Source organism: Gadus macrocephalus, chromosome 2 (assembly GCF_031168955.1).
Source record: "Gadus macrocephalus chromosome 2, ASM3116895v1".
In the NCBI taxonomy this organism is placed as follows: domain Eukaryota; kingdom Metazoa; phylum Chordata; class Actinopteri; order Gadiformes; family Gadidae; genus Gadus; species Gadus macrocephalus.
Window position 1 is genome coordinate 18,606,425 of NC_082383.1, and position 27,733 is coordinate 18,634,157.

Below are 27,733 nucleotides of genomic sequence, written 5' to 3' on the forward strand. Positions count from 1 at the left end.
TTTGAAATTGAAATCACATTTATTTTAGTTTTTTCTAGGAGCTGATTGACTCACATGATGAACCTTGACCTTTTGAGTACAAAACAGTTTGGCATCCTTCCCCTACTTTGTCATCTCATAACAATCTTGTTGTTTTTTTTTACCTCAGACACACACACACACACACACACACACACACACAAACACCCAAACACACACATACACACAACCCTTATAGCCAGTTGTACTAGCTGGGGTATAGCGACACATTCAGATAAACCATGACTGGCTGCATTAGTTACTGTTAGCCCAGTAACTGACCAGTGATGCCCGGAGGGGACAGACTCTGGCTGCTGTAACACGGACATTGGAGGAGTGTTTCTAGTCGTCGTGGGCTTATCATGTTTTAGTTTAACGTCCTGTGAGCAGGACGAGAGGACCAATCATACTTCACCGTCGTCTCATTCACACCAGCACCAGTTACCTCTCAGCTGTTTCGGAACCTATCTTACGGAATAAAAAATAAGAAACACTCTAAGAGTCACCCTTTCCAGGACTGCAAATACGGAAATGCACAGAGCAATAAAAATACGTAGCATCAAATGTTGAAATCAATTCACAACAGAGGATTTTAAGATCACTTCTTTTTTTTCCCTTGTAACTAGCTTGCTAATAAAACCGCTGATAGCTCTACTAGCGTCGACAGTTTAGTTAAGTACATGTAGTTATATAGTATAGATATATATATATATTCTCCATAAAACATCAGAGGAAGGGGAGTGTGTGGGTTAAACAGTCATGTTGGAACATGGTCGTCCTACGGAGAAAATAACACGTGGTTGAGATGTGGTTGGTCAACACGGACCCAGAGACGCGGGATGGGGTCGATAACGACGACACTGCAGGGATAAAACACCCGAGGTCTGTGGAACGGCGACTGTTCGAGGTCATACGTGTGTTTGCGTGTTTGGAAGGAGGGGCCCTCGGTGCCGCGGCCCCCTGCGCTGAAAGAGTTTTGGTTGGCGGTCGTCTGCGTGGCGTCCGTCTGAAGACAGTTACTGGACAGTTACTGGAGTTACTGGATTTCAACGAGTCTGAAAGCGTCCCCTCTGTAATTCAAGTAGTGGAGGCTGCGGGTGTGTGGGACCCCGGCGGTCCCCCAGGCCCCCCCCCCGCCCCGCGCCGTCCAGCCAGGGGCCCAGGGGTCCTGGGAGTACTCTCTCAAGGCCTCCGATGGAAACAGCAGGTTTTACAGAGGCAAGACGCGGAAGTAAAGTCACTCTTTGGCACATCCGGTCCCAAAGGTAAGACAGGACAGACGTAGAGAGCCGACAGACCGAGGAGGAGCACTCAGTACGGCTCTCTGTTCAGGGTCCGAGGGAGACGCAGGACACACACTGCCGACGTCCAGGTACAAACACTCTCACACACAACCGTTCTCAAGCGTCAGACTTTTCCGTTTTAGCTTAAAAATGACTAAACTTAACACATTCAGATGTGAAATAAATAAATAAAAGAATTTTGATTACAAGGAAAAAGGCAGGACAAAGAAATGGCGTTACTTGGTATGGAAAATATAAAAAAGTCAAACTGCGAGTTAAAAAGAGCTTGTGCGCCATCGGCACAACAGCGCCTCTGGTGGCCGCCACAGCAAAGTGCGAGTAGAAACGCCACAAAACATTAGAAACGGCACGAGAATTGGGGCCAAAAGTTAGATCTTTGATTGTTTACAAATGTGTGCATATAAATATATTCATCGATTAGGTGCTTCAGCTACATTCAGGCAACGGAGTAATTTAGGGACTTAGTTGATGTCCACCCGTCAAAAAGTGAGCAAAGGTTTGTTTCCCTTTTAAGGTGTGCTTTCAATTCCTGCTACCTAAACCAATCAGAATTCAGCTTTGTCTGCTGCGCCCTGGTAAATTAGGGACAATGGGTTTAGTGCTCAGTATTTGATCCATGTTTCTAAACCGTTTTTATGTGTTTAAATCCCTACCTCGAGACTTACATTGTTAAAGGTTATAAAAGTGTCACTTAATCTCAGTCAAATGCTCTCTTGGTGAAATCACAAAGGCTAAAGCTACTAGTGCTTCTAGAGGGGCGGAGAATCGGGTCACCAGTGGTAAAGTGCGTCAGGGTGGCATCGGGGTGCGACTATACCCTCTCTTCTGATCGATATTCCCATCATGCATCGCTCCAACTCAGATCCTGGACCTTAAAGGGGACCTATTATGCTTTTTCGACTTTTATGACCTATAGACGTTGTTATAATGATTGATAGTCATGTTTAACCATACTAAAGTGGCAAATAATGACGTACATGCATTTCGACGTATTCCCTGGTGACAGTCTGGGGTGGCTGTGCAGAGCGCTAAACACTCGGGACAACGTTTGCGATTCACTTGTTCACATTTCCGGGAAATCATCTAAGTAGACGTACTCCTGCCACGCCCCCATATGCCTTGTCAAATCTGCCCGCGCGCGCGCTTCAAGGAAGGTAACCAATCACAACAGAGTTTGGTTGGCAGGAGGGGGGCGAGGGGGCGGAGAAGGACGAAACCGAGCGTTGACAGAGAATGCTGAAAGGGCCCAGATGAGAGGAAGAGTTTCCCGAAAATCTACATCGTTTTTTGTGTATGGTTAAACATGACTATCAATCATTATAACAACGTTTATAGGTCATAAAAGTCGAAAAGCATAATAGGTCCCCTTGAACTGCACTTCTTACGCATTTCCCTACATCATCAACTTAACCATCTCTAAGCTAAACTTCAACTAAACCATCTCTAACCTAGTACCTAAATTAACCATCGCTAACCTAAACTTTAACTTAACCAACTCTAACCAAGTACCTCAACTAATCATCTCTAACCTAACCCCTAAACTAAACATACCTAAACTAACCATCTCTACCTAACACCCTAAACTAGCAATCTCTAACCTAACACCTAAACCAAACCCTTGCTAACGATACCATTGATACCCCTGATACCTCTACAAACCGTTTGCAATGCATAATGGGAGTAAGCATCAGTAGAGTAAGGTGTACCTGTCAGGAGGAGGTTGTAGGATGGTCACTGTGCGGTGAGTCCTCGTTCACCTCTGCTCAGAAGGTCCATACCCAGTCAGACATTCAGGACGACCCAACGCAAACCGGCCCGTCCGAGACGGGACGGTCGCACCATGGTAACGCACGGCCGGCCCGAGAGCATCGGAGTTACCCCCCTGGCAACGGGCCGGAGTAACAGTCAAGGGACGCAGCGAGGCGAAGGTGCTTGGGGGGTCTGAGAGGCTAGAGCGGGGGGGGGGGGGGGGGGGGGGGGGGCGGTCCTTAGAACATCTCAGTGAAGGCCAAATAAAAGAAGCAGATGAAGAAGGCGGAGTAAAGGCAAGCTTGTGGAACGACCAGGAGGGGGCGTGTCTACACCTATGGGGCGGGGCCTGGGGCAGGGGCGGGGGCGGAGTCTGTCATGGGCTGCTCCTCTGGGAACTCCGGCCCCTGAGGGCCGGGGACGGTGGGGACCCCCTGGGCCGGGGGTCTCTGTGAGGGGGGGTCGGAGGGGGGAGCTACGGCGGCGGCAGTGGAAGAGGTAGAAACACAAGCGGGGGGGCCCCCGACCGGAATGGGCCCCTCCTCTGGAGAAGGCCCCTCCTCATCCTGGGCTGGGGCCCCGGCCGACAGACCCTCAGCCTGGGCGCTGTGGGGGGCCGCCGGAGGGCTTGGGGGTGGAGGAGCCCTTGGTACAGCAGGGTGGGTGGACCGGGGCCCCCCAGGGGGAGCAGAGTCTGTGGAGGCAGGAGGCTGTTGTGTAGGAGGGTCAGTGGCCCCTCTGTGTGTGGGAGGGTCTGTAGAGCCAGGGGCCCGGAGTGTAGCGGGTTGGGGGGAGGAGAGGCCGCTGGGGGGAGCAGGGCCGTTTGACGTTGGTCCCTTGGGGGTCTTAGGGTCTGAAGAGGCGGAGCCCCGGGGCGTGAGTGGGTCCGTGGAGGCGGGGCCCCTGGGAGGGGTCGGGTCAGTGGAGGCGGGGCCCCGGGGTGTTGCCAGGTCAGTGGAGGCGGGGCCCTTGGGCGTGGTCGGGTCAGTGGAGGCGGGGCCTCTGGGTGTGGGCGGGTCGGTGGAAGCGGGGCCCCGGGGCGTTGGAGGGTCGGTGGAGGCGGGGCCCCGGGGCGTTGGAGGGTCGGTGGAGGCGGGGCCCCGGGGCGTTGGAGGGTCGGTGGAGGCGGGGCCCCGGGGCCCATCAGGCTTGCTGTAGTTCATCTTGATGATGTGCTGCTGGAGGTGCCTGATCCAGTCCTCCTGGATGGACAGGGGCCCCTGAAACTCCACCTCGCAGAACCTGGGGGCCACAACAAACACAGCAGAGCCAGTGAGAAATGAAAAGGATTTTCCATACCTTCTCCGTTGACCTAGAGATCCCTCCTGTCCTCTCGGATTTAAGCCCCGTCCAAACGGAGCCGATATTTTGGTGGAACCGCCAAGTCACAAGTGCGTTTCGGCGAATCCGTTTTAAATCTATCCGGACCTATGCGGTTTTGCCTTAGGATTCGTGTGGGTGCCTGAAACACAAACGATGACGTCATCGCCCACCCCTCGACCCTCTAGCCAATGACCTCTCAGAACTCACAACAACAAAGATGGCGGACTACATGCTTGTGATGATTCTGCAGCAGATAATGTCCCTTGTTGGGTTGCTAGGGCATTATTTAATGAGAATCCGCGACCAAAATGAGCGAAAAATGATTACGGACGGACAAATACACCAAATATATATAGATCAATCTTCGTAGAAGAGCTGTTCGTGTTACTGGTTCTTCTCGAAATGTATGTTTGTAAACAACGAGCAGCCTTTATGCGCATGCTCGCTTTCTGTAGCAGAAACAGCGCCCTTCATGGGCCTGGAATGTGTACTACAGCGTTTCTACAGATCGATGCGATTTCGCAATGACATATGTAACTGGTATATGATGTTCCTGAACCGCATAAAACGAAACCGGATAGTTTTCGCCCGTTTTGGCTACGTGTGGACGGGGTTGGCATTTCAACTGTAGCCACGAGGTCTGATGCGGAGGCCAATTGACGGACTTCTCTGTGTATTACGTCAACGGTCTCACAGCCTTGCAGACATGTCCACTTCACCCGTAGTGTGAACCACACTCTCCCACCGTGACCAATCAAAAACTCTCCACGACGGTCACTCCCCCCTCACCTTTGTTTCCTTTGAATTAACTACGATGTGAAATGTAAGCTTACTCCCAGTACAGAGTGGAGTCACTCACCGACATTTGAGGGTGTAGAGCGCCCCCACCAGTTTGACCAGGGGGTAGCTTGGGGGTTGGGGCACCAGGGAGGGGATGGTCCCGGAGCGGGGGGGCCTGGGGGCGCTCTCCCTCTCCGCCCCCTCGGGGAGGGACGGGTGCTTCAGGGGCCGCCGCTCAAAACCTGGGGAGGAAACCAACGAAGAGATGAACAGGATGTGTGTGTGTGTGTGTGTGTGGGGGGGGGGGGGGCATAGAACACAGCGATCAATCAGAAGGTTGTGACTGAGTTTGGGTGATGCTACGCTAATGTAGCAGTAGTCATTCACTGCACTGTTGTTTTACACAACTTAACGAGTTTCGTCTAGTTTACGGACGCATTTCAGCATTTTGCATCGACACGCGCTGCGTGTGGAGTGGCGTGTGTGTGTGTTGTGTGGCTGCGTGTTTATGTGTGTGTGTGTGTGTGTGTGTGTGTGTGTGTGTGTGTGTGTGTGTGTGTGTGTGTGTGTGTGTGTGTGTGTGTGTGTGTGTGTGTGTTTATGTGTGTGCGTGTGTGTGCGTGTGCGTGTGTGTGTGTGTGTGTGTACGTACCTCTGGGCAGGCGCACGTTGAGCTCGCTGCGGGCCACCTGGGCGTGCAGCGGCAGGCTGGGTCCCTGGCGGGAGGGGCTGCGGCCCTCGGGCCCCGCCTTGGGCGTGGCGTGGAGCGGCGGGGACAGGAATTCGCTGCGGTCGGAGCGCGGCGGACGGGGCGGGGCCAAGGAGGACCAGGGGGAGGAGCCGGAGGAGGTGGAGGAGGAGGAGGGCTTCAGGGCGGGGATGGAGATCAGGTGGTCCGACGACGGGGACAGAGGGGAGACGTTCTTCTGCCAGGAGGAGGAACAGACCAGCGTTAAGGAAGAGAACCAGGGAGACACCAGCTCACAGAGAACCACTGAAACCAGGCTGGTGAGGAGCTTCTGTATCACCTCCCTATTGGGACAATCATTTCCAAATGTAAAACTTGAAGATTTATATTAGTTTAAATGAATGAGGATTGATTATATGTTAACCAATCCAGTGAGCCGCACTCTTGTTATGGTACCTATAAGCAGCAGCAGGCCATGTGGCCAATACTTAAACTATGCCTTTAATACCAAGAACAGACCATGACCAAAAGACAAAATCAACACGACAAAATTCTTAGTGCTTGCACTTGGTTCTCTGACCATCCTAACTGTAGCGACTGAAATTGTTGTATCTCTTTCTTCTCTTTCTTCTAACAAATGTACTAATTGGAAGTCGTTTAGGATAAAAGCGTCTGCTAAAACCCTAAATGTGAATTTAAAATGTAAATGTAAATGTACACACAAACTATATTAACGTATCAATGCTGATAAATAGCAGCGATACATAAACTGGCTCCAATATTCAAGCTTGGCGGAGATGTGTCCTTTGTACACCAGTCTGTCCTTCACTCACACCGGTGGTCTACAGAGCCTGCACTGTAGTAGAACTGCAGGTATTCAGCCCCTGAGGTTGTTTCAAGGTAACGTATTCGGTATGTGTGTCACATCACAGCCCAGCGAGACGAGTGCTGCTGACGCGACCGCGCCTCTGAGTAATTCAGATGAAAAACAAAGCATTTCACCGCATCGGCACGCCATCGTTTATCTGGAGATGAAACGTTCACTGTCAGACATACCACAGTTACTATGGCAACCATCGAGCCAATTGCAGGGTTGTCTTGATGTCCCTGGCTGCGGTAATATTCCAAAGGTGTAACAATCTACACTGAGGGTCTGTAGCGTGGCGGGCTGAGGAGAAAAAGTGCGTCGGTGGCAGGTCTGTGTCACAGGCTCGGAGACAGTGGAGTCACGGATGCATGATGGCGTGAAACCTGATCTACTGACCAGGGTGGCCGAGACCCTCACAGACGCCTCCTTTAATGCTGCCCCCTGCATCTTTATCCCCCTATTGACGCATTGAAGTCCGACGCAGTGAACAATGATGGTCGTTTTATATACAATCTTTATAAATAACCCTTAGTTAATCCATTCAAATGTAAGTAAGCCCCCTTTATTAGCTCAAATTAGATACAAGATAATCATTTGGGGCTCAGAATTCTCGAAAGGAGGGGGGAGTTTGTTATAGAAATATTAATCATAACTTTAATATAAAATGATATACAAATGATATAAACCCTGTTTATATCATTACTAGTCAATTGAAAAGGCATTCTCCTTTGACCTAGAGATGTCTCCCATCCTCTCTCTTATGGAAATATGTTAAGGTAGTTTGCATTTGCATTTCCACTGTAGTCTGGTGCTGAGGCCAATCGACTGACTGACTGTAGATTTGCAGCCGGGCCAACTGTCTTGCAGCCGGGCAGGCGTGTCTAAACTCTCCGGGATGGTCACAACCCTGACCTTTGTTTCCTTTCTTGCTACTGGCCAACATGTGAACGTTTCCATATAAGAACTTAATGTTCAGGTGTTCCAATGCATTTTGAAATGTTGCCCTGCCTCAGGCTCTCAGTCTCTCAGTCGCTGAGCGTGCACAGTGCATGTAAACGCAGAATAAAACTTCTGGATTTGTTGGTTTGTGGGCACTACTTGAGAAAGGACCTGTCTTGGGCAGTTCCTAAGTGGCTCCTTGTGTTGGACAGACTAAGGCACTGCGATGGGAGAGGGTAAACACTCGGTGGCATTTGGAATATAATGGATGTCAAAGACTCTTCACCTGCCCAATTCAAATCACGCCTACACACACACACACACACACACACACACACACACACACACACACACACACACACACACACACACACACACACACACACACACACACACACACACACACACACACACACACACACACACACACGCACGATTAACAACAAAAATATGTGAGGAGAAGGAATGTGCATCGACTCGTCCACCCAGATCTGAGCTCCTCTGTCCTCAGACTCTAGATTACTCAGGATATTAATCCAACATCTGATTGTGACATTCGACTCAACCACGTCTCCCGCTCCCTCAGCGCTGGCTTACTCCTTAACTACCCAACTATCTCACCTAACTAGCTATACTGTAGCTAACCAATGCCCTTCAGGCCGGAGGTTGACCTGCTAAGTTTAAAGAGGTAACTTTACAAACCAATTTAACTCCCTGTCTAAAACTAGCCCACTGCAACTCATGTGGTGCCCTGCTGTACCGAGCTAAAGGGAGGGGGAGGTACCTTCTTCAGGCTGGAGCGGTTGACCTGCATGTAGCTGCGGTGCATCTCCAGGACCTTCTGCGGCCGCGTGCGCATCCAGGCACTGAGCGTCTCGATGGGCGAGCCGTTCACGCACCACTCCGTCACGCCAAACTGACGCAGGTGGGCCCGGGCGTGGCTGGCCAGCGCCTTCCGGTTCTCAAAGTAGAACCCGCACAGCTCGCAGCTGGCATCTGACCGGGGACCGGGGGAGAAAGGGGGAGAATATAATATAAATAAATTATTATTCCTGAGAATTAAACATAATGTTGGGGAACCGGTTACAAACTGTGATATATAGTTTAACAATGTCAACAACATAGATATACAGTATGTATCTACATACATGCACAGGAATGCTTCATTTTTATGGAAATGATTGCTGATGATTGCTGACGAGTGTTAGGAATTATTCCAGACCAAAGCAGAGAAACAGAACCCTGACTTGTTTTAATGTCGTTCTGAAAAACAGCTTGTAGAACACCTGAAATGTTTTGCGTATTTATATCGCTTGTAAATTAGTAACAAGGAATTTATGTTTTGCATTCCTGAAACGCAAGTGTGTGTGTGTTTGTTAGAGGTGGCTCGGTCGCGAACGAATCAGTTCGAATGAACGAATCTTTAAGACGAACGAACCGAACTGGTTCCTCTCTCTCGTTCGTCTTGTTCGTTCTCAGACTCGACTCCTCCCAGACCCACTAGTCGCAGACTTGCGGACTCGCTGACAGTTCTTTCACCCACTGTGAACACACAGTTTGTCAACTCACCGTGTGAGTGGTGAAGAGGGACCGACTAAGAGACGTCACGACTCACGAGAGCCAGCAAATTGTATGCTGTTCTAGGACTGAGTCTAGGACGCTCGTGTTGAATTTTAGCCAATGAGAGACAGAAATCAACCGATTTCTTGTGAAAAAAAAAAATGGGCTTAGTGAGCGAGCGTACGATAATACAATTAAATATCAGTGAAATGTTAAATGCATGTTTTCTTTGTATTGTATGCGTCATGCCAAATTAATAAAATATTTGAATGTCTCGTCAATCTGTCTCGTTCTTTCATGGTTCGTTCTGCCGCACGCGACCCGTACACACATTCCAGGGCTTGTCGTATCCTTTTGATATCACGCTCTCTCTTAGGTCCTGATATATAGTGGAATTGCGTCATTGTCCCATTGTCCCAGCCTTTATACCACAGATACTCTAGGGTCTATAGCAGATAACTGCGTGGTCTGATTACAGTTTAATTCATTTTTCACAACCTAATTTTGGCAGCTATTTTAGATTTAGTCTTGGGCTGCACAGGGTTCTGTTTATGAGAGCCTAAAACACCCGGGACCCCCACCATAATTGCTAAATCAAGTCTATTATCTTGCTGATATGTTAAACATCCGATAATCAACTACACTCCCCATCCCGCTGTGTTTGGTTAAAGTTGTAATGTTGACGTTTGAGAATGAGAAGGAGGGAGGAGCTGAGTCTGAGAACCGTGCATTCCATGATTCGATTCACCGCTACCGGAAAGTCGATTGAACGAACGAACGAACGATTCATCTTGGCGAACTGACCGACGCAAACTGAATCATGGAAACAAATCAATAAATCCACCACTAGTGTGTGTGTGTGTGTGTGTGTGTGTGTGTGTTACCCTGGGGTGAGGCTCCGTGTTTGTCGGGGGACGCCTTCCTCTTGAAGAGGAAGCCGGGCGGCAGGGCGGCGAGGGCCTTGGGCAGTAGTGGGGGCGCCTGCCCGGCCGGCCCCGGCTCCTCGAGCGGGGCCCTGCTGCCCAGGGGGGGCCCCTGGAGGCCCTTCCCCCCCGGGGCCAGCCCCCCCACCGCCGCACTCTGCTTCTGGAGCCGGGAGTGCAGCAGGCTCAGCGGCGACTTCCGGAACTTGGTGAGCTGGAAGCCGGGGCCCCCGGGCCCCTCGGAACTGCCGGGCCCCCCGGGGGGGTCCCCCCAGACGGGGCTGGCCGCGCCCCGCCTCCCCGCCTCCTTCTTCACCCGCTGGTCGGGGGGCAGGGTGTCCCCCCTCTTGGTCATGACCTCCCGCAGCGTGTCGATGGGCGAGCCGTTCACCGACCACTCCGTGATGCCCATCTGCCGCAGGTGGGAGCGGGCGTGGCTCGACAGGCCCTTACGGTTCTCGAAGAACTCGCCGCAGAACTCGCACTGGATCTCCCGCGGGGGCTCCGTCTCGTGGGACACCACTGGGGGGAGGGGGGAGGGGGGAGGGGGGAGGGGGGAGGGGGAGGTTAACATGACACCAGGGTTCAGGACATCAACCTGCAGCCGATGAGCCCCCTTCAGCAGGAGGACCCCCCCCCTGACGACCCCCCCCTGACGACCCCCCCCTGACCCCTGACCTGGAGGTCATCTGAAACACTCCAATCACATCCATGATTTGGAGGAATTGTTCATGAAGGTTTCCGAGGAGTGCAACAGCCACAGATCACTCTCTGAAACGAGACAGTGGTGACCTCACTATGGGGTCACCCCATCACACTTCACGCACGGCGACATAAACTAGGTTCAAACCCGAGCTAAGAAGTGAATACTGTCAACATTCTGTCATGTATTTCCCCTTTGGACACCAGCAAACTCAAACAATTCTATTCACTCAATGTTCTTCTATTCACTCCGTTATTACCTAGAGCAGGGGTCGGCAACTGGCGGCCCACGGGCCATAACTGGCCCGCCAGACATAATATCTGCCCCGCCAGATTATTCTGAAGTTATATGTTTGTTTGTTTTTTATATTGAATATCTATCTCACTTTTTTTTCTTTCACAACCGTTTTTTGAATTTAACTGTATCAAATCCTGCTACTACTCCCGGAAGGTTAGAGACACACTCGTCACGCGTAAGCTGCGAGGGGCTGAGCAGGAGTTATTGGAAACGATGCAATATTAAATGAAACGGAACCCCCCTTCATAGGCCTATATACAACAACCATGGCGACCCGACGTTACGTATTTTTGTGTGATACTGCACGTAGAGAAAGGCAGGAGCTATTGACAAAAGTATACAAAATATTTAAGCTGTTTAACGCAAGTAGAGTTTCTGATGAGGCTACTTCGCCTACAGCTCTTCTAACAGTGAGTAGGCTAGGAAAGGAGGTTTGTGTGTGTGCACACACAAGTCAGTCAGCACCCGCCAATGTTGTGTGTATATGTGCGCGCAGTCAATCAGCACCCGCCGTGGTGTGTGTGTGTGTGTTTGTTTGTGTGTGTGCAGTCCGTCTGCACCCGTAGCGGTGTGTGTGTGTGATGTGTTTTGTTGTGTTGTGTGAATTGTTTTAAGAGTGGTTGGCTGCTTTTTTAGGTACGTTCTACTGCCTTCTCTCCAGCTTAAGGCCTTTCTATACTGCCAAGCTGGTTCGGTCAGGCTTGGCACGCCGGGCGATTTCACCATCTTATCTCAAGTTTCCTGTGTAAAACCGAGGGGGTAATATGCCCCGTAAGTCGCGGCGCGGGCTTTCTTGGTTCACTGGAGTAGGCGGGGCTGCGCACGGAGTCTAGACCTCTTATGCATAATAATATGAATAATATGCATATTCCCTTTTTCTTTATTTTTTTGTGAATGAAGAATGAGTTCACGTCCGTGTGAAGGCTACAAACGCGATTAACTATAAGTGCAAGAACGGCAACATATTCTTTATTTTGCTGACCGCTTTTTTGTCGGGTTTTTTATCCCGACAAAAGCCTCGTAAGGACAGTTCCTCTGCGTCTCTCTCGTAGATCGCACCATCTTTCAATGTCTTTGTTTAATACGACTGCATCACCTTCTCTTACATGATCAGCAGCTAGAGGGTTTCACTTTCTCTCCAGTTAGAACGGCTCATGATGATATCGCTGCGTTGTCTCTGTGGAGACAGCGCAGCAACACCACTACCCAACGTGATCAGGCATGACATTTACGTGATTAGGGCATACACTTGTTTATATATACATCTTTTAAGAGACATCTAGTGCTTGGTAGGCATATGACTAAGCCAGCTGACAGGTCTGAGTCGCAGTTCCAGATGCACTTTCATTAATCAATTCCTTGAACTTTGATAATGTTCTTGCCCGCCACCTACTGGCTGGATAAGAATTGCCACGAGGCCAAACTCAGTTGCCGACCCCTGACCTAGAGAGTCTAACGACCAGATTAAATTGGTCAGGTTCTACCCTCTAGACTCAGGTTCTATGCTCTGGATCTAGGGTCTGACTCAACCAGGTTAAGAGGCAGCAGGTTCTACGCTCTAGATCTAGGCTCAGTAGACTCACCCAGGTTAAGGGGTAGCAGGTTCTACGCTGTAGGTCTAGGCTCAGTAGACTCACCCAGGTTGAGGGGCAGCAGGTTCTACGCTCTAGATCTAGGCTCAGTAGACTCACCCAGGTTGAGGGGCAGCAGGTTCTACTCTCTAGATCTAGGCTCAGTAGACTCACCCAGGTTGAGGGGCAGCAGGTTCTACGCTCTAGATCTAGGCTCAGTAGACTCACCCAGGTTGAGGGGCAGCAGGTTCTACGCTCTAGATCTAGGCTCAGTAGACTCACCCAGGTTGAGGGGCAGCAGGTTCTACGCTCTAGATCTAGGCTCAGTAGACTCACCCAGGTTAAGGGGCAGCATGTTGTCGCTGCTGTTCCAGCTGCAGTTGAGCGGTTCGGCAGGGAGCCCCCCGGACGCGCCCACGGCCCCGGGCATGGTGACCTCCAGCAGCTCCGGCTCCGGCTTGGGCTTCAGGACCACGCCCCCGGAGGAGGAGAGGGGCGGGGCCGAGGGGGGCGTGGCCCGGGAGGTCCGGCACCCAGCGGGGGGGTGGGGGCTGGAGGGCCGGGCGAAGGCGAAGGGAAGACGGCCCAGCAGGGGGGCGGAGGCAGGCGGCGAGGAGGAGGCCGCCGCCAGCGGGGAGCGGGGGGGGCCGGGAGAGGACGGGGGCGGGGTCTTGCGGGGTTTGAGGGGCAGTGCACAGGGGAGCCCCCGCTTGGCGATGACCTCCCGCAGCGTGTCGATGGGCGAGCCGTTCACCGACCACTCCGTGATGCCCATCTGCCGCAGGTGGGAGCGGGCGTGGCTCGACAGGCCCTTACGGTTCTCGAAGAACTCGCCGCAGAACTCGCAGCCGATCTCCTTTGGAGGTTCATCTGGAGGAAGACGACAGGAACAGGGTGAGTAGGGGGGGTACCCCTCTATGAGACCACAACACCAGGGTGACCCCTCAATGAAGACAAGGATGGGGTCGAGTATGGGGGGGTACCCCTCAAGTAAAACACCAAACCAAGGTTACTAGTTGAGATTGATCAATTTACAGGAACTACAATATTGCCTTAAAACAGAGATTAAAGCTAGGGTGGGTAATTTCTTTACTGTAATATTTGGCATAACTGTCCTAATAGCCAGTCAGCTATATGTAGGTGAAGTGCTCTGAGAATATCTGCTCATAACTTTGCTCTCCCCTGCCTCTGTGGGCCGCACCCAAAAATTGCCACCGCTCATGTACACTTTGACCAATCAGAGCGAGGCTCCGATTCTCCGTTCTTATTGGCTGTGGGACTGTCCGGTCACCTTGGCAACGACGTTGGTGCGTCCCTGCGTGAGCGTTCACGAGCCTAGCGGTCTGACAGTTTTGTACTACTACGGCGGACAACAAATGAATAGCCGTGTCTTCATCAACGGCCCATACATTTCCCATTCCCCGGATACCATCAACTAACACCACTAAGACAGAGAAAAAAAGAGGAAAGACACTTGTTGAAAGGACAGCTACTAAAAGGGAGGCGGAGAGAGCTCGAAATAAAACCAGAGTAAACATCGGCGTGGCTTATGAGCGATGGAGAGAGTTACGTGACCGGAGAAACTTAAAATCGGACCCTGAGATGGCTATATTTCTTATAGACAGGTAAGGAATTGTGCTATCCCTCCATGGTATATTGCGATGAATATGTAAAGTGTCGGCTGGTATGGTTTTTTACTAAGCAAAGCCACGATAACCGTTACATTACGGTTCTGTAATGTAACCATTTCAATACGGTTCTGTAGGATGTCTTGCATCAGCCGATGGTTCTTTTCCCGGTCCGTTTTATAGGTTAGTTATGGTCACACCAACCCTGGCTGTCGGAATAACACAGAGATTGTGCTAACACGTGGCCTAGGCTTCAACTCAACTGTGGATAATGTCCGAGTCACGTTTGTATAAAAGCTACGTTGACACAACTGCCAAGATAAGCACTGCGAGGGAAGTCTAGCATATGATATTCCATGTATTGTTATAACGTTGTTGCAAGCTAGCAGCAGCCTAGCTCAGTTTCGCGATCGCTTTGAAGTGACGGTTTCCTTGTGTGTAATCTGGCTTTCTGTGTTATTTTAACAAATATATTTTTTTTTTCAGCACAGTACTGTACATACACAATGATGGACAACGACAGTAAAGAGATCATATCGATTGTCAATATTGATAAGAGGGAGACCTAGAAGAATTCTGTTATCATGGAGAAGGAGGTTTTGTTTTGTTTTTTTGTTTTTTTTTGCTTTTGTTCTTATGCTAACGAACTACAGTTGCAATTAGTTTGCTATCTTGCTTGGCTGATACAGCTACCTTTCTTAGGCCTACCAGCGCAATGGCAATGATTTTAAGATAACATACATGGTATGTCTGTGAGTAAGATGTTGATGCTATATATGTACTTATGTAGCAATCAGCACTAATGTTTAATTACCTCGGAATCGGACATGGTGTTTCGTCTTCCTATCAATGTAACTGAATTCACATGAACGCGCATAACTGACGTTCGGTGGGAGGAGCTACAGCAGGTAGCGTGGCAGGGACGGGCCAGAGAGCACGCGACGGAATCTCAACGGCTGTTTTCTCCAAAATCGCCCACACTAGCTTTAAGACTGAACGAAAATCTCTTTAAATACAATCCAATGAGGAAGAGTGAGGAGGAGGAAGAGTGAGGTGGTGAGACTGGACCTACTGTGAGGAGGAGTGAGGAGGAGGAAGAGTGAGGTGGAGGAAGAGTGAGGAGGAGGAAGAGTGAGGAGGCGCTGGACCTACTGTGAGGAGGAGTGAGGAGGAGGAAGAGTGAGGAGGAGGAAGAGTGAGGAGGTGAGACTGGGCCTACTGTGAGGAAGAGTGAGGAGGTGGACCTACTAGTAGGAAGACTGAGGCGGAGGAAGACTGAGGATGTCTGGACCTACTGTGAGGAAGAGCAAGGAGGAGGAAGAGTGAGGAAGAGGAAGAGTGAGGAGGGGGACCTACTGTGAGGAAGAGTGAGCAGCTCCCCGCTGCTGAGCCGGAACACCTGGATGGAGGACTTGGGCCGCTTGGCGGGGGGTCCCAGCAAGGAGGACATGGAGGTAGCTTTGGAGGAGGGGGACCCCCCCGCCCCCTTGAAGAGGAGCGAGGAGGAGGCGAGGAGGGGCCGCTTGGAGGCGGGGCCCTGGGGGCGGGGGGGCGTGGCCTGCAGGACGCTGGCCTTGTGCTTGAAGTCGTCGGTGTGGATGAGCTGGTTGAGCAGCGTGATGGGGGAGCCCTTGGACTCCGAGTACTCCACCCCGAAGTGCCGCAGGTGGGCCCGGGCGTGGCTGGACAGCCCCTTCCGGGTCTCGAACCAAGCACCACACAGGTGGCAGATGATGTCCTTGCTGGGGTCTCCCTCCAGGGCTGCAGGGGGGGGGGAGAGAGACGGCGTCAGTGCAGTCGGAACGGAGGGTAGAGGCACTGAGGACGTCTGGACAGACTGCCACAATATTAATTTTGCATTTTTATGCTTTATTATAGAGCGGGAAAGAGAGGAAGAGGAGGAGCCACGGGACGCGCCCACTTCACAGTACTCTACTAAGAAACTCCTCCCACTACCAGAGAAAGAAACTCCATCATTTCTTGTATTCTAATGTTTGAATATTATTTCTCCAATAGATAGCATACACATGTCAAGACCTTTTTAATGTTTCTTTAACCAGAAAAAGATTCAGCCTCCACTAAGTATGCAATAATGTGATAATGTTAGGTACGTTTTATGTATATTAGCTCTGACCCAAGAACCTGAGAGGTTACACAGGTCCATCAGGTCTAGGGGAGCGGGGGGTCCCCAACACTTACTGAGGTTACACACAGTAGGTTCATCAGGTCTAGGGGAGCGGGGGGACCCCAACACTTACTGAGGTTACACACAGTAGGTTCATCAGGTCTAGGGGAGCGGGGGGACCCCAACACTTACTGAGGTTACACACAGTAGGTTCATCAGGTCTAGGGGAGCGGGGGGACCCCAACACTTACTGAGGTTACACACAGTAGGTTCATCAGGTCTAGGGGTCTGGGGGGACCCCAACACTTACTGAGGTTGAGGGGGGCGTCCGACTCCTGGGGGGCCCAGAAGGGCTTGGTGGAGGGGACGGTTCCGGCCAGAGAGAGGTGAGAGGTCACGGCCTTGACCCCGCTGCCCTTGTGGTCGGGGGAGCGCAGCGGGGAGGAGACGGGGAGCAGCGAGGAGACAGGCGCCTTCCGGACCACCGAGGAGAGGAGCCGCGGGGGGTAGGCCCCCGGGGGCCCCATGAGCACCGAGGTCAGCGACGACGACGGGGACGGGGACGGTGCCATTTTGGCCAGGATGGAGAGTGGGAGGGGCTTCTCCTCGAAGTCCATGTCGTCCTCGAGGTCGGGGTCCCGGCCCGGGGCGGCGGGGTCCGGGGGCCCCAGGCGCTCCTGGATGACCCGGTACAGCAGGTTGATGGGGGCCCCGCTGCCCTCCGACACGCCCAGCTGGCGCAGGTGGGAGCGGGCGTGGCTGGAGAGACCCCGCCGCGTCTCGAACCGCAGACTGCACACACGGCACGTCAGGTCTGGAGCGGCTAAAGGGAGAGGAGGGGGGGGAGGAGGAGGAGGAGGAGGAGGAGGAGGAGGAGGTGGAGGAGGAGGAGGAGGAGGAGGAGGGAATGGAGGAGGAGGAGGAGGAGGAGGAGGAGGAGGAGGAGGAGGAGGAGGGAATGGTGGAGGAGGGAATGGAGGAGGAGGTGGAGGAGGGAAGGGTGGAGGAGGGAATGGAGGAGGAGGAGGAGGAGGAGGTGGAGGAGGAGGAGGAGGAGGAGGAGGAGGAGGAGGAGGTGGAGGAGGAGGAGGAGGAGGGAATGGTGGAGGAGGGAATGGAGGAGGAGGTGGAGGAGGAGGAGGAGGTGGAGGAGGAGGAGGAGGAGGAGGAGGGAATGGAGGAGGAGGAGGAGGGAATGGAGGAGGAGGAGGAGGAGGGGATGGAGGAAGAGCAGAAGGAGGAGGAGAGACAGATGTGAGCTAGAGCCAACATCTGGACCAACCTTGCTCTTCTCTTAAGGCTGTGTTTCACCAGCAGGTGTGAGGATAAAGGCAGATGGTTCCAGTACACACAGGTCGGTCCCTCAGCTCACACACGTCACAAAGCCCTGCGGTGTTCTGTCTCCTCTCGGGCTCGGGTCTAAAACCACCCAATCGGCAAGCAGGAAAATATTCTCCAAATATACCAATACTATCAGGTTATTACACGGTACTTAGAATTATATAGCCTACATGTCTGTCAGGACCCCCTCCTGCTGTAAAACACTCCAGACAGATTCTCCACAGTTATTAATAGCATCACTAGACCCTCCTCCTCTCCACTCACCCTTGTCGTCTGCCTCCTCTGGAGCGCTGGAGACCACCGCGTCCGACCCGGGGATCCGAAACAATGTCTCGTCGTCCGCCTCTAGTCCCCCCGCATGACCTGCAATGTTCCCCATCGTTAACGTTACACGGAGCGGCAAACTAGCGGAACGACGCCGGGCAGCAGAGCGGCAGCGACTCCCGTTAAAACGTTAGCGCAGGTTAAAAACATTTTAGATTAAAAAGGTCCACGTAATTTAAATGATACGACAGATCATTCATAGTTTGCTCTATTATTACTCTTACTGTGTGTTAAATAACGTTAATACTGAAATAAATAATAATAACAATCTAAACGGATGCTTAATTAATTGCGATCTAGTTAATAAAACAACCCAGAAAATCAAATCCCGAACCAAGTGGGTCTCAGCTGCCTGGCTCGGTGGTTCAGGCAGAGAGAGACGAGTCTAGAACCAACATGGCAGGGGAGGCGCGCCGCCGCCGCGTTCCTGGGACTAAAGTGCCATTTTCTGCGACAAATCGCTAAATCAAAAGAGACGCGCAGACAGACAATGATGCCGCGTCTGCGCGGCGCTGACGCGATGTGAAGAGGCGGGTGCGCGCGGCAACTCGGAGCTCCCGTCTCCTCATAACTCTCTTAAAAACACCAACAACGCTCCTTCACCAGGCGCATAGAGGCACATAGAGGCGCACCACCACACCGGCGGGTTTCGAACCAAAACCAGCGAACTACAGTTGAGTTTGTATCCATTGCGCCAGATATTTATTTCGCAACCCGATACTTCCAAGTAAAGTAACACTTCTAGGCAGCCTATACTCCACTCCGGACAGTGATCGTAACATTAGATCTGCTCCCAGACACGGTGATTTATGATTTAAGAGGCACTACATTACCAGGTCGAAGCCCTCTCTAGTGACCGCTCAACACATTCCGCTCCTCGATCACAATCAGAGTAAAATGGCGAGGAGTGGGGAACTGAAGGTAATTCTTTAAGAGATCCTGCAGCACTGAACACAGGACGCTGCGTGGGTCCGATGAGAGTCGGACGTCTTCTCACTATTTAAACAATAACACTGCTACAATAAAGAGATCGACGCGTTATTACGCACGCACAATGGTAACACAAGACAATGACAATAGCTCGCTTTGTGCATGACATGCGCTACCTGTGCAGCCACACTGGTATAAATAAATAAATAAATAAATATATTTAAATATATATTATATGCAGCGCAAGATTGATCTCCAGACTTTATTAATGTTGTGTCTCTCTGCCAATGAGCAAACTACGCTGCGAGACGTTAAAGCGCGATGCGCGCGGCATCGACGCGGCAACAAAGTGATAAAACGGGGCACGCGGTGCACGCGAATCCTCTGTCGGTACTCACCGGTCAGACGCTGCAGTGCATCGGACTCCCGACCGCTAAAGCCAGACCGTTCCTCCGCTATTGTTTGGGTCTGCGGGGAGGTGGAAGCAGCCATTTTGCCCCCATAAGCAGTGCTGAGCTAAGGCGTAACCAATCGAGTCAAAGCAGAGGTTGGGATAAAGGCACCGCGTGCCACATCCACGGGAATCACACACACACACACACACACACACACACACACACACACACACACACACACACACACACACACACACACACACACACACACACACACACACACACACACACACACACACACACACACACACACACACACACACACACACACACACACACACACACACAAAGAGCCAATCCATCTCCTGCTGCCAAGTGACTTTAAGGGAAATAAATAAAATATGGGTCACGTTTGAGGGGGTGTGATTCTGTCTGGCCAGCGTCTAGACACACACATCTCTCTGCTTCTCCCAGACTCCCAGTCCACCACAAGTTCACCCAGCGGCCAACCCAGGCCAACTAGTACGACAGCCACCAGTACAACCACTATAACCAGCAGACTCTCTCCACTCGGCCCCAGTAGCTCCTACCTCCTGGTTCTCCCTCCTCCTCCTCCTCCTCCTCCTCCCCTCGGCTCCAGCCCGGGGGCAGTACTCTGAGCTTGTTCCTCGCGACCTTGGCTCCTGCTACTCCTCCTCCACCTCCACCCGACTCCTCCTCCAACTTCGCCCTCTTCCCCCGTCCCTGTTCTTCCTCCTCCTCCTCTTCCTCCTCTTCGTCCTCCTCCTCCTCGTCTTCGTCGTCCTCGTCGTCTCCGCAGGGGTCCAGGGGTCCGGGAGAGGGGGGGCTGCGGGGCGGGGCGGTGGGGATGACCAGGTCGGGCCGGGAGGAGAACATCTCCCTGAGGATGCTGATGGGCGAGACCGTCACGTCCCAGTTCAGGATGCCGAAGTCCCTGAGGTGGGCGCGTGCGTGGCTGGACAGCCCCGCCCGCGTGTCGAAGCCCGCGCCGCAGAACTCGCAGCGCATCACGCTGAACGTGTCCGGGTCGAAGTTAGCCACTGGGGGGAGAGGGGGAGGGGCAGAGGGTGATCTTTGACCTCCGAGGATAACCTTTCACCTCAGAGGACTGTTGACTCATCCATATGTGGCCTGTAGGATCGTTTGAGACGGTAACCATGGTTAAGGGCTCTAATAATAAATGGTTAAGGGCTCTACTAATAACTGGTTAAGGGCTCTACTATAACTAACTGTGGTTAGATAATGATTGTTGCGTTTGTACTAGTGTATAAAGTTGTAATAGTGTATGGAACTGTTGTCGTAGATGTTTGAGCCTCAGTCTCTTGACAAGTTGTTTACCGTACAGGTGACCCCTCAGTACACAGTAACCTTCCTATCCTCTGAGTTCCTGTTGTTATGGGTTCTGTTAACATTACTTCAACGTTCTCTTCTTCAAGTCGTATCAACACTCTGTTAGTGAGTATGAACCCAGCAACAGTGTTGTGTTGATAAAGTGCGTAAAACCTCCGCTTTCTTGCCTCTCATCAGATTAAAGAGCAGGTCTGACCTAAAGTAACATCAGGCCTCACAGCAGGGCGAGGGAGAGGACCACTGACCTTTCTTCCTCTTCTTCTGGTAGGAGAACTTCTTCTCGATGGCGTTGACCTCCTCCGCGGAGATGAAGTGTCTCACGTTGTAGCTGACGCCCACGCGGTTCAGGTGCCCCCTCACGTGATTGGCCAGCCCGATGCCGTTGTGGAAGCGGTCGGGGCAGTAGGGGCACCTCCTCTCCACGCTCCGGGGGCGGCCCGTCTCCTCGTCCACCTCCTCCTCCTCTTCCTCCAAGATGGCCTCCGACAGGAAGCGCTGCATCTGCTCCTCGTCGATGTCCTCCTCCTCCTCCTCGCTGTCCTCCTCAGCGGGTGCCAGGAGGCGGTTCCTCCTCCGTAAGAAGGAGAGCTGGCCGTTCTGCTCTGCTCCCTCCTCTTCCTCCTCTTCCTCCTCCTTCACGGTCTTCTCCAGAGGAGGTGACGCGCCAGAACTTTGGGTTAAACCCGAGGCATCTAGGAGAAATACAGCGTTAACCTCAGCGCATAATTGTGATATTTTGGCCAAATTGTGATATCTAACCTCGCTCTACTCTCCTAACCCTGCTGATTCACTGTGCCTCATTGGCTATATCCTAAGCCAATCAGAGGGCTTTTTACATTCCATAATCACACCAGTCGTTCTAAGTCTAAATAAACGCTATATAGAAGACAAACATAAAAATTGGACTCAGGCAATTATGCTATGAGGCCAACGATAAACAAGAAGGATCCACAGACAGCTCTCATCTCCTATGCTCCTCAGAGCAAGGTGTCTGCTGAGGTTTGGTCAGGAGCCACTTCCTGCTCATGATCAGATGCTCTCTCATATTAAACCATCACAAGTGTTTGGTCATTGATGGTCTTTGTTGTGGTATGGTAGGATTATTATAGTCTGTGTTACCTTGTGTGAAAGCGGGCCTTGTGTGAGACTTCAACCTCCCAGAAGACTTCTGTTCCGCCACAGCCCGGAGCTCTCCTCCTACTCTTCCTCCCTCCTCCTCCTCCTCCTCCTCCTCCTCCTCCCCGGGACGCCTCCTGCCCTCTGCTCTCGGCCCGGCCCGTGTCCCTTCGGTCCAGACCCGTTCTCGCCGGTTGGTTCTCCGGTTCCCAATACACTTGAACACCAGCTCCTTGGTCGGCCCCGGGTCGAACCTGGACCGGTCCAGGGTGGGCCTCGAGGTCTGGGTCACCTCAGGCGGGAGATGGAGGTGCTGCGTGGAAGACGAGGTGGCCCCCGACTGGGCGGCGGGGGGGCTCGGGCCGGGGGGGCTCGGGCCGGGGGGGTCCGGGTCGGGGGAGTACGGGGCGCGCTGGGACTTGCGGCGGGCGGGCGGTTTGGTGCGGTTGTGCGTCTTGGCGTGGTTGGCCATGGCCTGCGAGGTCTTGGTGCTGAAGTTACACGTGGGGCAGATGAAGCGCCGGCCCTTGGTGGGGGCCGCCCGGGCGCGGGCCGGGGTCCGGACCGGACCGGGTTTAGGCCCGGGGGTCGCGGGGTCGGTAACGGCTCCTGGAACCAGAGACAACGTTGGAGGGTTGACCGCTACGTCCAGGTCTACACCTTTGACCGGACCCGGGGCCGGGTGGGACTCTGCGGAGAGGTCCAGACCCACGGGGACCCCCCCCTCCTCCACCCTCTGCACCTCCTCTAGTCTCTCCGCCCCGGTGGCCCCCAGCTTCTGGATCTCCTCCAGGATGCGGGCCCTGGACTCCTGGTGCCTCCGGCGGTGCTCCAAGAGGTCCGGGGGGCTGGGCAGCGTCCAGCCGCACTCGGCACAGTGGAGGGGGGCCGCCCTGTCCGGCCGCTCCCCCCGGCCCCCCGGCGGCGGGCCCTGGACGTGCTCTGACATGTGCTCCTGCAGATGGACCTGCTTCTGGAAGTAGATGCTACATTCAACGCAGGTAAAGATGTCTCGACTCGGACCGCCGTCCTCCTCGTGGTGGCCTCCTCCTCCTCCTCCTCCTTCTGCCTCCTCCTCCTGCTCTGGTTCCTCTCCTCCAATGTCCTCCTCCCCTCCCTTCAGCATCTCCTCTCTCTCCTTCTCCCCGGCACTCCTCCCCTCGTCACTAACAGCGTTCGCCCCCTTGGGGGTCGCGGTCCTCCTCCCGGGGCCCGCCGCCCCTCCCGGCGGGGGTCCGGCCAGGCCGGAGAAGGGTCTCAGCAGGGCCTTCCTCCTCTTGCGGCGCTGGGTGAAGGAGCACTGGGCCCAGGCCGCCGGTGGGGGGCTCTCGGCGTCAGAGTCCCCAGGGAAGGAGTACACGTCTGGGGACGCTTCTTTGGCTTGGCCCCCGGGCGGTTTGTGCTTCACCTGGCTGTGGACCCCCCCCTCCTCGCCAGGCCTCTCCCCCCCCTCCTCGCTCTGGGTTTGGCAGCGGTCCTTTGGTTTCACTCTGGTTGGCTCTGGGGGGTCTGGCACCTTCCAGACACCGCCCCCCACCCCTGGGGAGGGAGGGGAGACCTTTGAGGTTAATCCCATGCTTTAAGTATTACATGATAGATGGATACAAAAGATTGTAAATGGTCTGCATTTATACCGTGTTCTTCTAACCAGTGGCCCCTCAAAGCGCTTTACAATGTAGCCTCACATTCACCAAATTAGGCCCACATTCACACACCGACGGCGGTGTCAGCCATGCAGGGCGACAGCCAGCTCGTCAGGAGCAGTCAGGGTGAGGTGCCGTGCTCAGGGCCACCTCGACACTCACTACGAGGAGCTGGGGATCAAACTAGCAACCTTCCGGTTACCAGCCAACCCGCTCTTCCTCCTGGGCCACATTTTATCCCCCCCCAAAGATATGACCTGTTGTCAGACATAGTGATGTTTAGTTTTGTTTATCAGGTTTGGTGCGCTTGAGGTCAAGGGTTAAGGGTCGGTTGGGATCAATCCCTCATGGGACTAAAGACAGTGTGTGTAGTGATTACGTTGTGTCCCGGGCGGCTGCCTCGGCGGGGACATATTTGGCTCCTGGGTCCTGGTGCCCCTCGGGTTACTGCCAGACGTGTCTACGGGACCCTCTCTGTCCCTCTCTCCTGGTAAGTGCTGCGCGTGTGCAGGGGTTTGGTCATGCTGCCCATCCGGCCTGGGGGGAATCAAACCACAACATTCACAATACACTCTGTATATACAAGACTGCTGGAGCGTTGATAGACATATGATATTTGTACATAATTTAAGTAGAAATGTGTAATAACTATATTAGATAAATAAATTATATCCTGTAGTATTCTATTATATTTTAACCTATATATTACATTATATAGTATTCTATTCTATTATATATTCTATAGTATTATATTCTATTCTATCCTATTGTATTATATTCTATAGTATTCTATCCTATAGCATTCTGTTATATTCTATCCTATATGTTTATCTCTCATCTCCCTCCTGCGTTGCTGTACCTGAGCCCAGAGGAGGTGTGTCCTGGACTGTGATTGGCCAGGCCGTGGGGGTTAGCAAAGTGCTGAAGTTCCTCCTCTGAGACACACACACACGCACACACACACACACACACACACACACACACACACACACACACACACACACACACACACACACACACACACACACACAGAGTAAGTTGCCAGCAGACAGTAAACATCATGATGTTAGCAAGCTGACAGCTGATTAAGAGAGAGCATCAGACTGCAGACTCTGGCACAACATCCAACGCTGTTTTTCCCATTAGCACGTCTGACCAACCGTACCGCGCTGGTTTGCGTTTCATCTGCCAGTTGAACCGTGCCGTACCACGCCGTTTAGCGGCTGAGATGGAGCTTCACTGAGGGACACGGAGCGACCCCCCCGCCTTCCAGACGTCTGCGCTGACCTCAGCCCTGGATGCCGCTCGGAGAGAGAAGTTGTCTCTCAACCTGAATATATAGACCCATAAACCGTGTTCTGGTGTATGAGACGCATCGCCATGCGACCCGGACATGGCTGGAGTCCTCAACAGCTGGACTCATTAGTAACCGTTCGCTCCTGTTACGATATCAGGCTCACTAAAGAGAGTAATGAAGGTTTAATAGAAGCAAACCGCAGTGATGCTAGTTTGACGGTATGCTCTTGCAAAACCAAACAGCTCGGTAAAATAGGACAGATTTCTTTCAGATTAGTCCTGGTCTAACGACTGGACAGGACTAATCTGACATAAAGCGGCTTTCAATGAGCGTTTGAGATTAGGAGGCAGACAGGGGTTATGAACGTCGAGCTCATCATCGTGGTTCATTGTGTGTGTTGCGTCTGAAACAACACAAATATATTCAATCTTTAAACAAACTAATCCGACATCAGGGTAGGCTATGATGTAAAACTAAATGGGCGGTAAAAGTGTGAGTGTTGTTGTGTAGTCGACTCAAGCCAAATCATCAGCTGAAGACACGCCTTCAAGCGGGAAGCTGGTTGGGATGGAAACGCGAATCCCAGCCACTTGGTCTGCTGGACCAAACCGAACTGAACCGAGCACAACCGGAATGAGCCAGTTTAGTACAGTTAGAAAACGCCATGAATGATGTGGACTCTGCAACAGTTAAAAGCGGCAGACAAAATTTTTCTAATATGTCGCCCTGCTTTAAATAAAGAGGCTACAGTACGAACACATGAAGGCTTAGGAACTAATACAAAATAAATGAATAGAGGATTAATAAATATAATCATATGCAAGTTCAGTGTTTCACTGCGTGTCTGTAACTGTGCAGTGTCTGTTACACTGTAGTTTCTGTATTTATAATGAATTAACTCTGTAAGTCATCAGGTAAAAAGGTTTAAAGCCAGGAGGTCCCGGGGTCCCGGTGTCTCAGCAGCTACTCACCGTCTACCGTCTCCTTCTCTGAGTCTGAGTCCCAGGTGAGGGAGGGGGGGAAGGACCTCCTGGGGGACCCCCCTCTCCCCTGGTCTCTCCCCGGGTCTCTCCCCGGGTGGTCTCTCCCCGGGTCTGCTTCTCCCACCTCCTCTCCCGCCGTCCCCGGCCACGGTGAGCTGCTGTTACACATCCTCTCCTCTCCAGCGCTGAACGATCCAGAAACCTGGCACGCGGACATTTCTTGCTTATTATTATGTATTCTGATTGAAGCACGTTTAGTGCAACACATTTTTGTGACGTCACCAAGTGGGCGGGCCCCAATATCGCAACAAATGACAGACAGGCGCTACTCAAACAACACCAATCACGGCCTGACCCCACGTCACATCACTTCTACAGTCTCCTCTCCCTCTTTTATCTCTATCTTTGATAAGAAAAACTACATAACAGGACATTAACGAGCCAACCCGGTTCTGGAAGCCTTCTCCTCCCGCTACCTGCCCCCAACACACCGCTTCTCAGACCGCGTCCCTGCTGCTCCTACCTCTGCGGTGCGGCTGGAGCCGGTGTGGTCGCCCGGGGGGCCACAGCTGTTCCCTGGGGCGACTCGGGGGCCCTCTGGCTCCATGGTCCCCGGAGGACCGTGCTGAGTCCCTCTGCCCGGCGGCTGGCCTACATCCTGCAGCGTCCTGTACGCCAGGTAACTGGGACAGACAAACACGGAGATTGGTGGGCTGTGCATCTGTGCGATAGTTCGGTAAAAACAATTCCCGACATGAGACTTCTGAAACGTTCTTTAAGTGTCAAGAAATCCTATCTCCAGGATTTAATTTGGCAGAATTCGGGGCGACTCGTCTGCTCTGCAGGTTAACTTTCGCACAATATGACCAGTAGCCAATCTCCATGATAACACGGCAGGTCAGGCGGCTCCACGACCACCAGAGGCCACGTCCTCTACGCTTCAGAACCACCGGGAGAACCCCGGTAGACATCCGGGGGTCCCGCGGGCTACAGCCGCGGTCCGCACCGCCTTTGGAGGAGGACTTGCCGGATGGATAGCGATCGAATCCGGCCCGTCGACTATTACAAAGTGCGACTGTCCTCACATCGGCGTCACAGCGGAATGTGCAGAAGGTGTTGTGTAGTGAGGTACTCACGGAACACGGCCCGGTTTGCAGGATCAAAGCTCTGTGTTCATGCACCGTCGGTCATATCTGGATCAGGCTTTAGATAGCGCCTCCTAAGCGGTTTCTGTGCACGGCGTTTCGGATGTCATCTCCGGGTAAGTTGGTGTTCGGTTGGAGGAGGACGCCGGAGCCAGGCTGGACTCCAGGCTGGACTCCATGTTATCCGGGTGGGCCAAAGCTGAGCTGCGCTGCGTGCGTAACGTCAGGGCGGGCGGGGGTGGGGGGGAGTCTGCAGAGAGCCTCCCTCAGAAGGGGGGAGTCCGCAGAGAGCCTCCCCCAAGAGGGGGGAGTCAGCAGAGAACCTGCCCCAGGAGGGGGCAGTCTGCAGACTCCCCAAAGGCCAAGTTGAAGTCCCATTGTTCAGGTGGAAGTTTGTTCTGGGCTGTGCTTTATTCGCTGGATCTGGTGGTGCACTGTTTGTTCGTGGAGAAATGGTGTGTGAATATGAACCTGGTTTAAACGAATGTGCCTCATGATGTCTCAGTGGGGGCATGGCACACATTGGTTATGTTTGGATGATCTTTAGAGGTGAACTGTGCTGAACTTATGAATCAGGACTTATACAGGATACACCGAATGCTCATCAATATGCAACCTAGTTTTTGGTTTGTAATAATTTTGTTTTTTAATAACATCTATGTCTTTATATTGATATCCGTTTGTCTTATGGGCTTTATGTGTGCAGCAGTTT

General features: G+C 52.6%; 1 protein-coding gene across 3 annotated transcripts; it reads right to left on the bottom strand.

Annotated features, from left to right (window-relative positions):
* Positions 1-27,733, bottom strand: wizb (WIZ zinc finger b). 3 transcript variants are annotated; one of them, XM_060044054.1, is made up of 17 exons: positions 27,013-27,733; positions 26,400-26,559; positions 25,865-26,078; positions 24,456-24,531; positions 23,976-24,133; positions 21,957-23,492; positions 21,083-21,529; positions 20,057-20,527; positions 18,082-18,180; positions 16,787-17,299; positions 15,708-16,112; positions 13,060-13,593; positions 10,114-10,674; positions 8,454-8,665; positions 5,827-6,100; positions 5,254-5,416; positions 1-4,313 (listed from the first exon to the last, which is right to left on the bottom strand). In XM_060044054.1, the coding sequence occupies exons 2-17, from the start codon at positions 26,481-26,483 to the stop codon at positions 3,407-3,409; spliced, it is 6,654 nt and encodes a 2,217-aa protein (XP_059900037.1). In that variant the 5' UTR covers positions 26,484-26,559; positions 27,013-27,733; the 3' UTR covers positions 1-3,406. The 3 variants fall into 3 exon arrangements, with proteins under 3 accessions (XP_059900037.1, XP_059900036.1, XP_059900035.1); XM_060044053.1 differs by lacking the exon at positions 27,013-27,733 and having other exon boundaries at positions 16,787-17,290; positions 26,400-27,006; XM_060044052.1 differs by lacking the exon at positions 27,013-27,733 and having other exon boundaries at positions 26,400-27,006.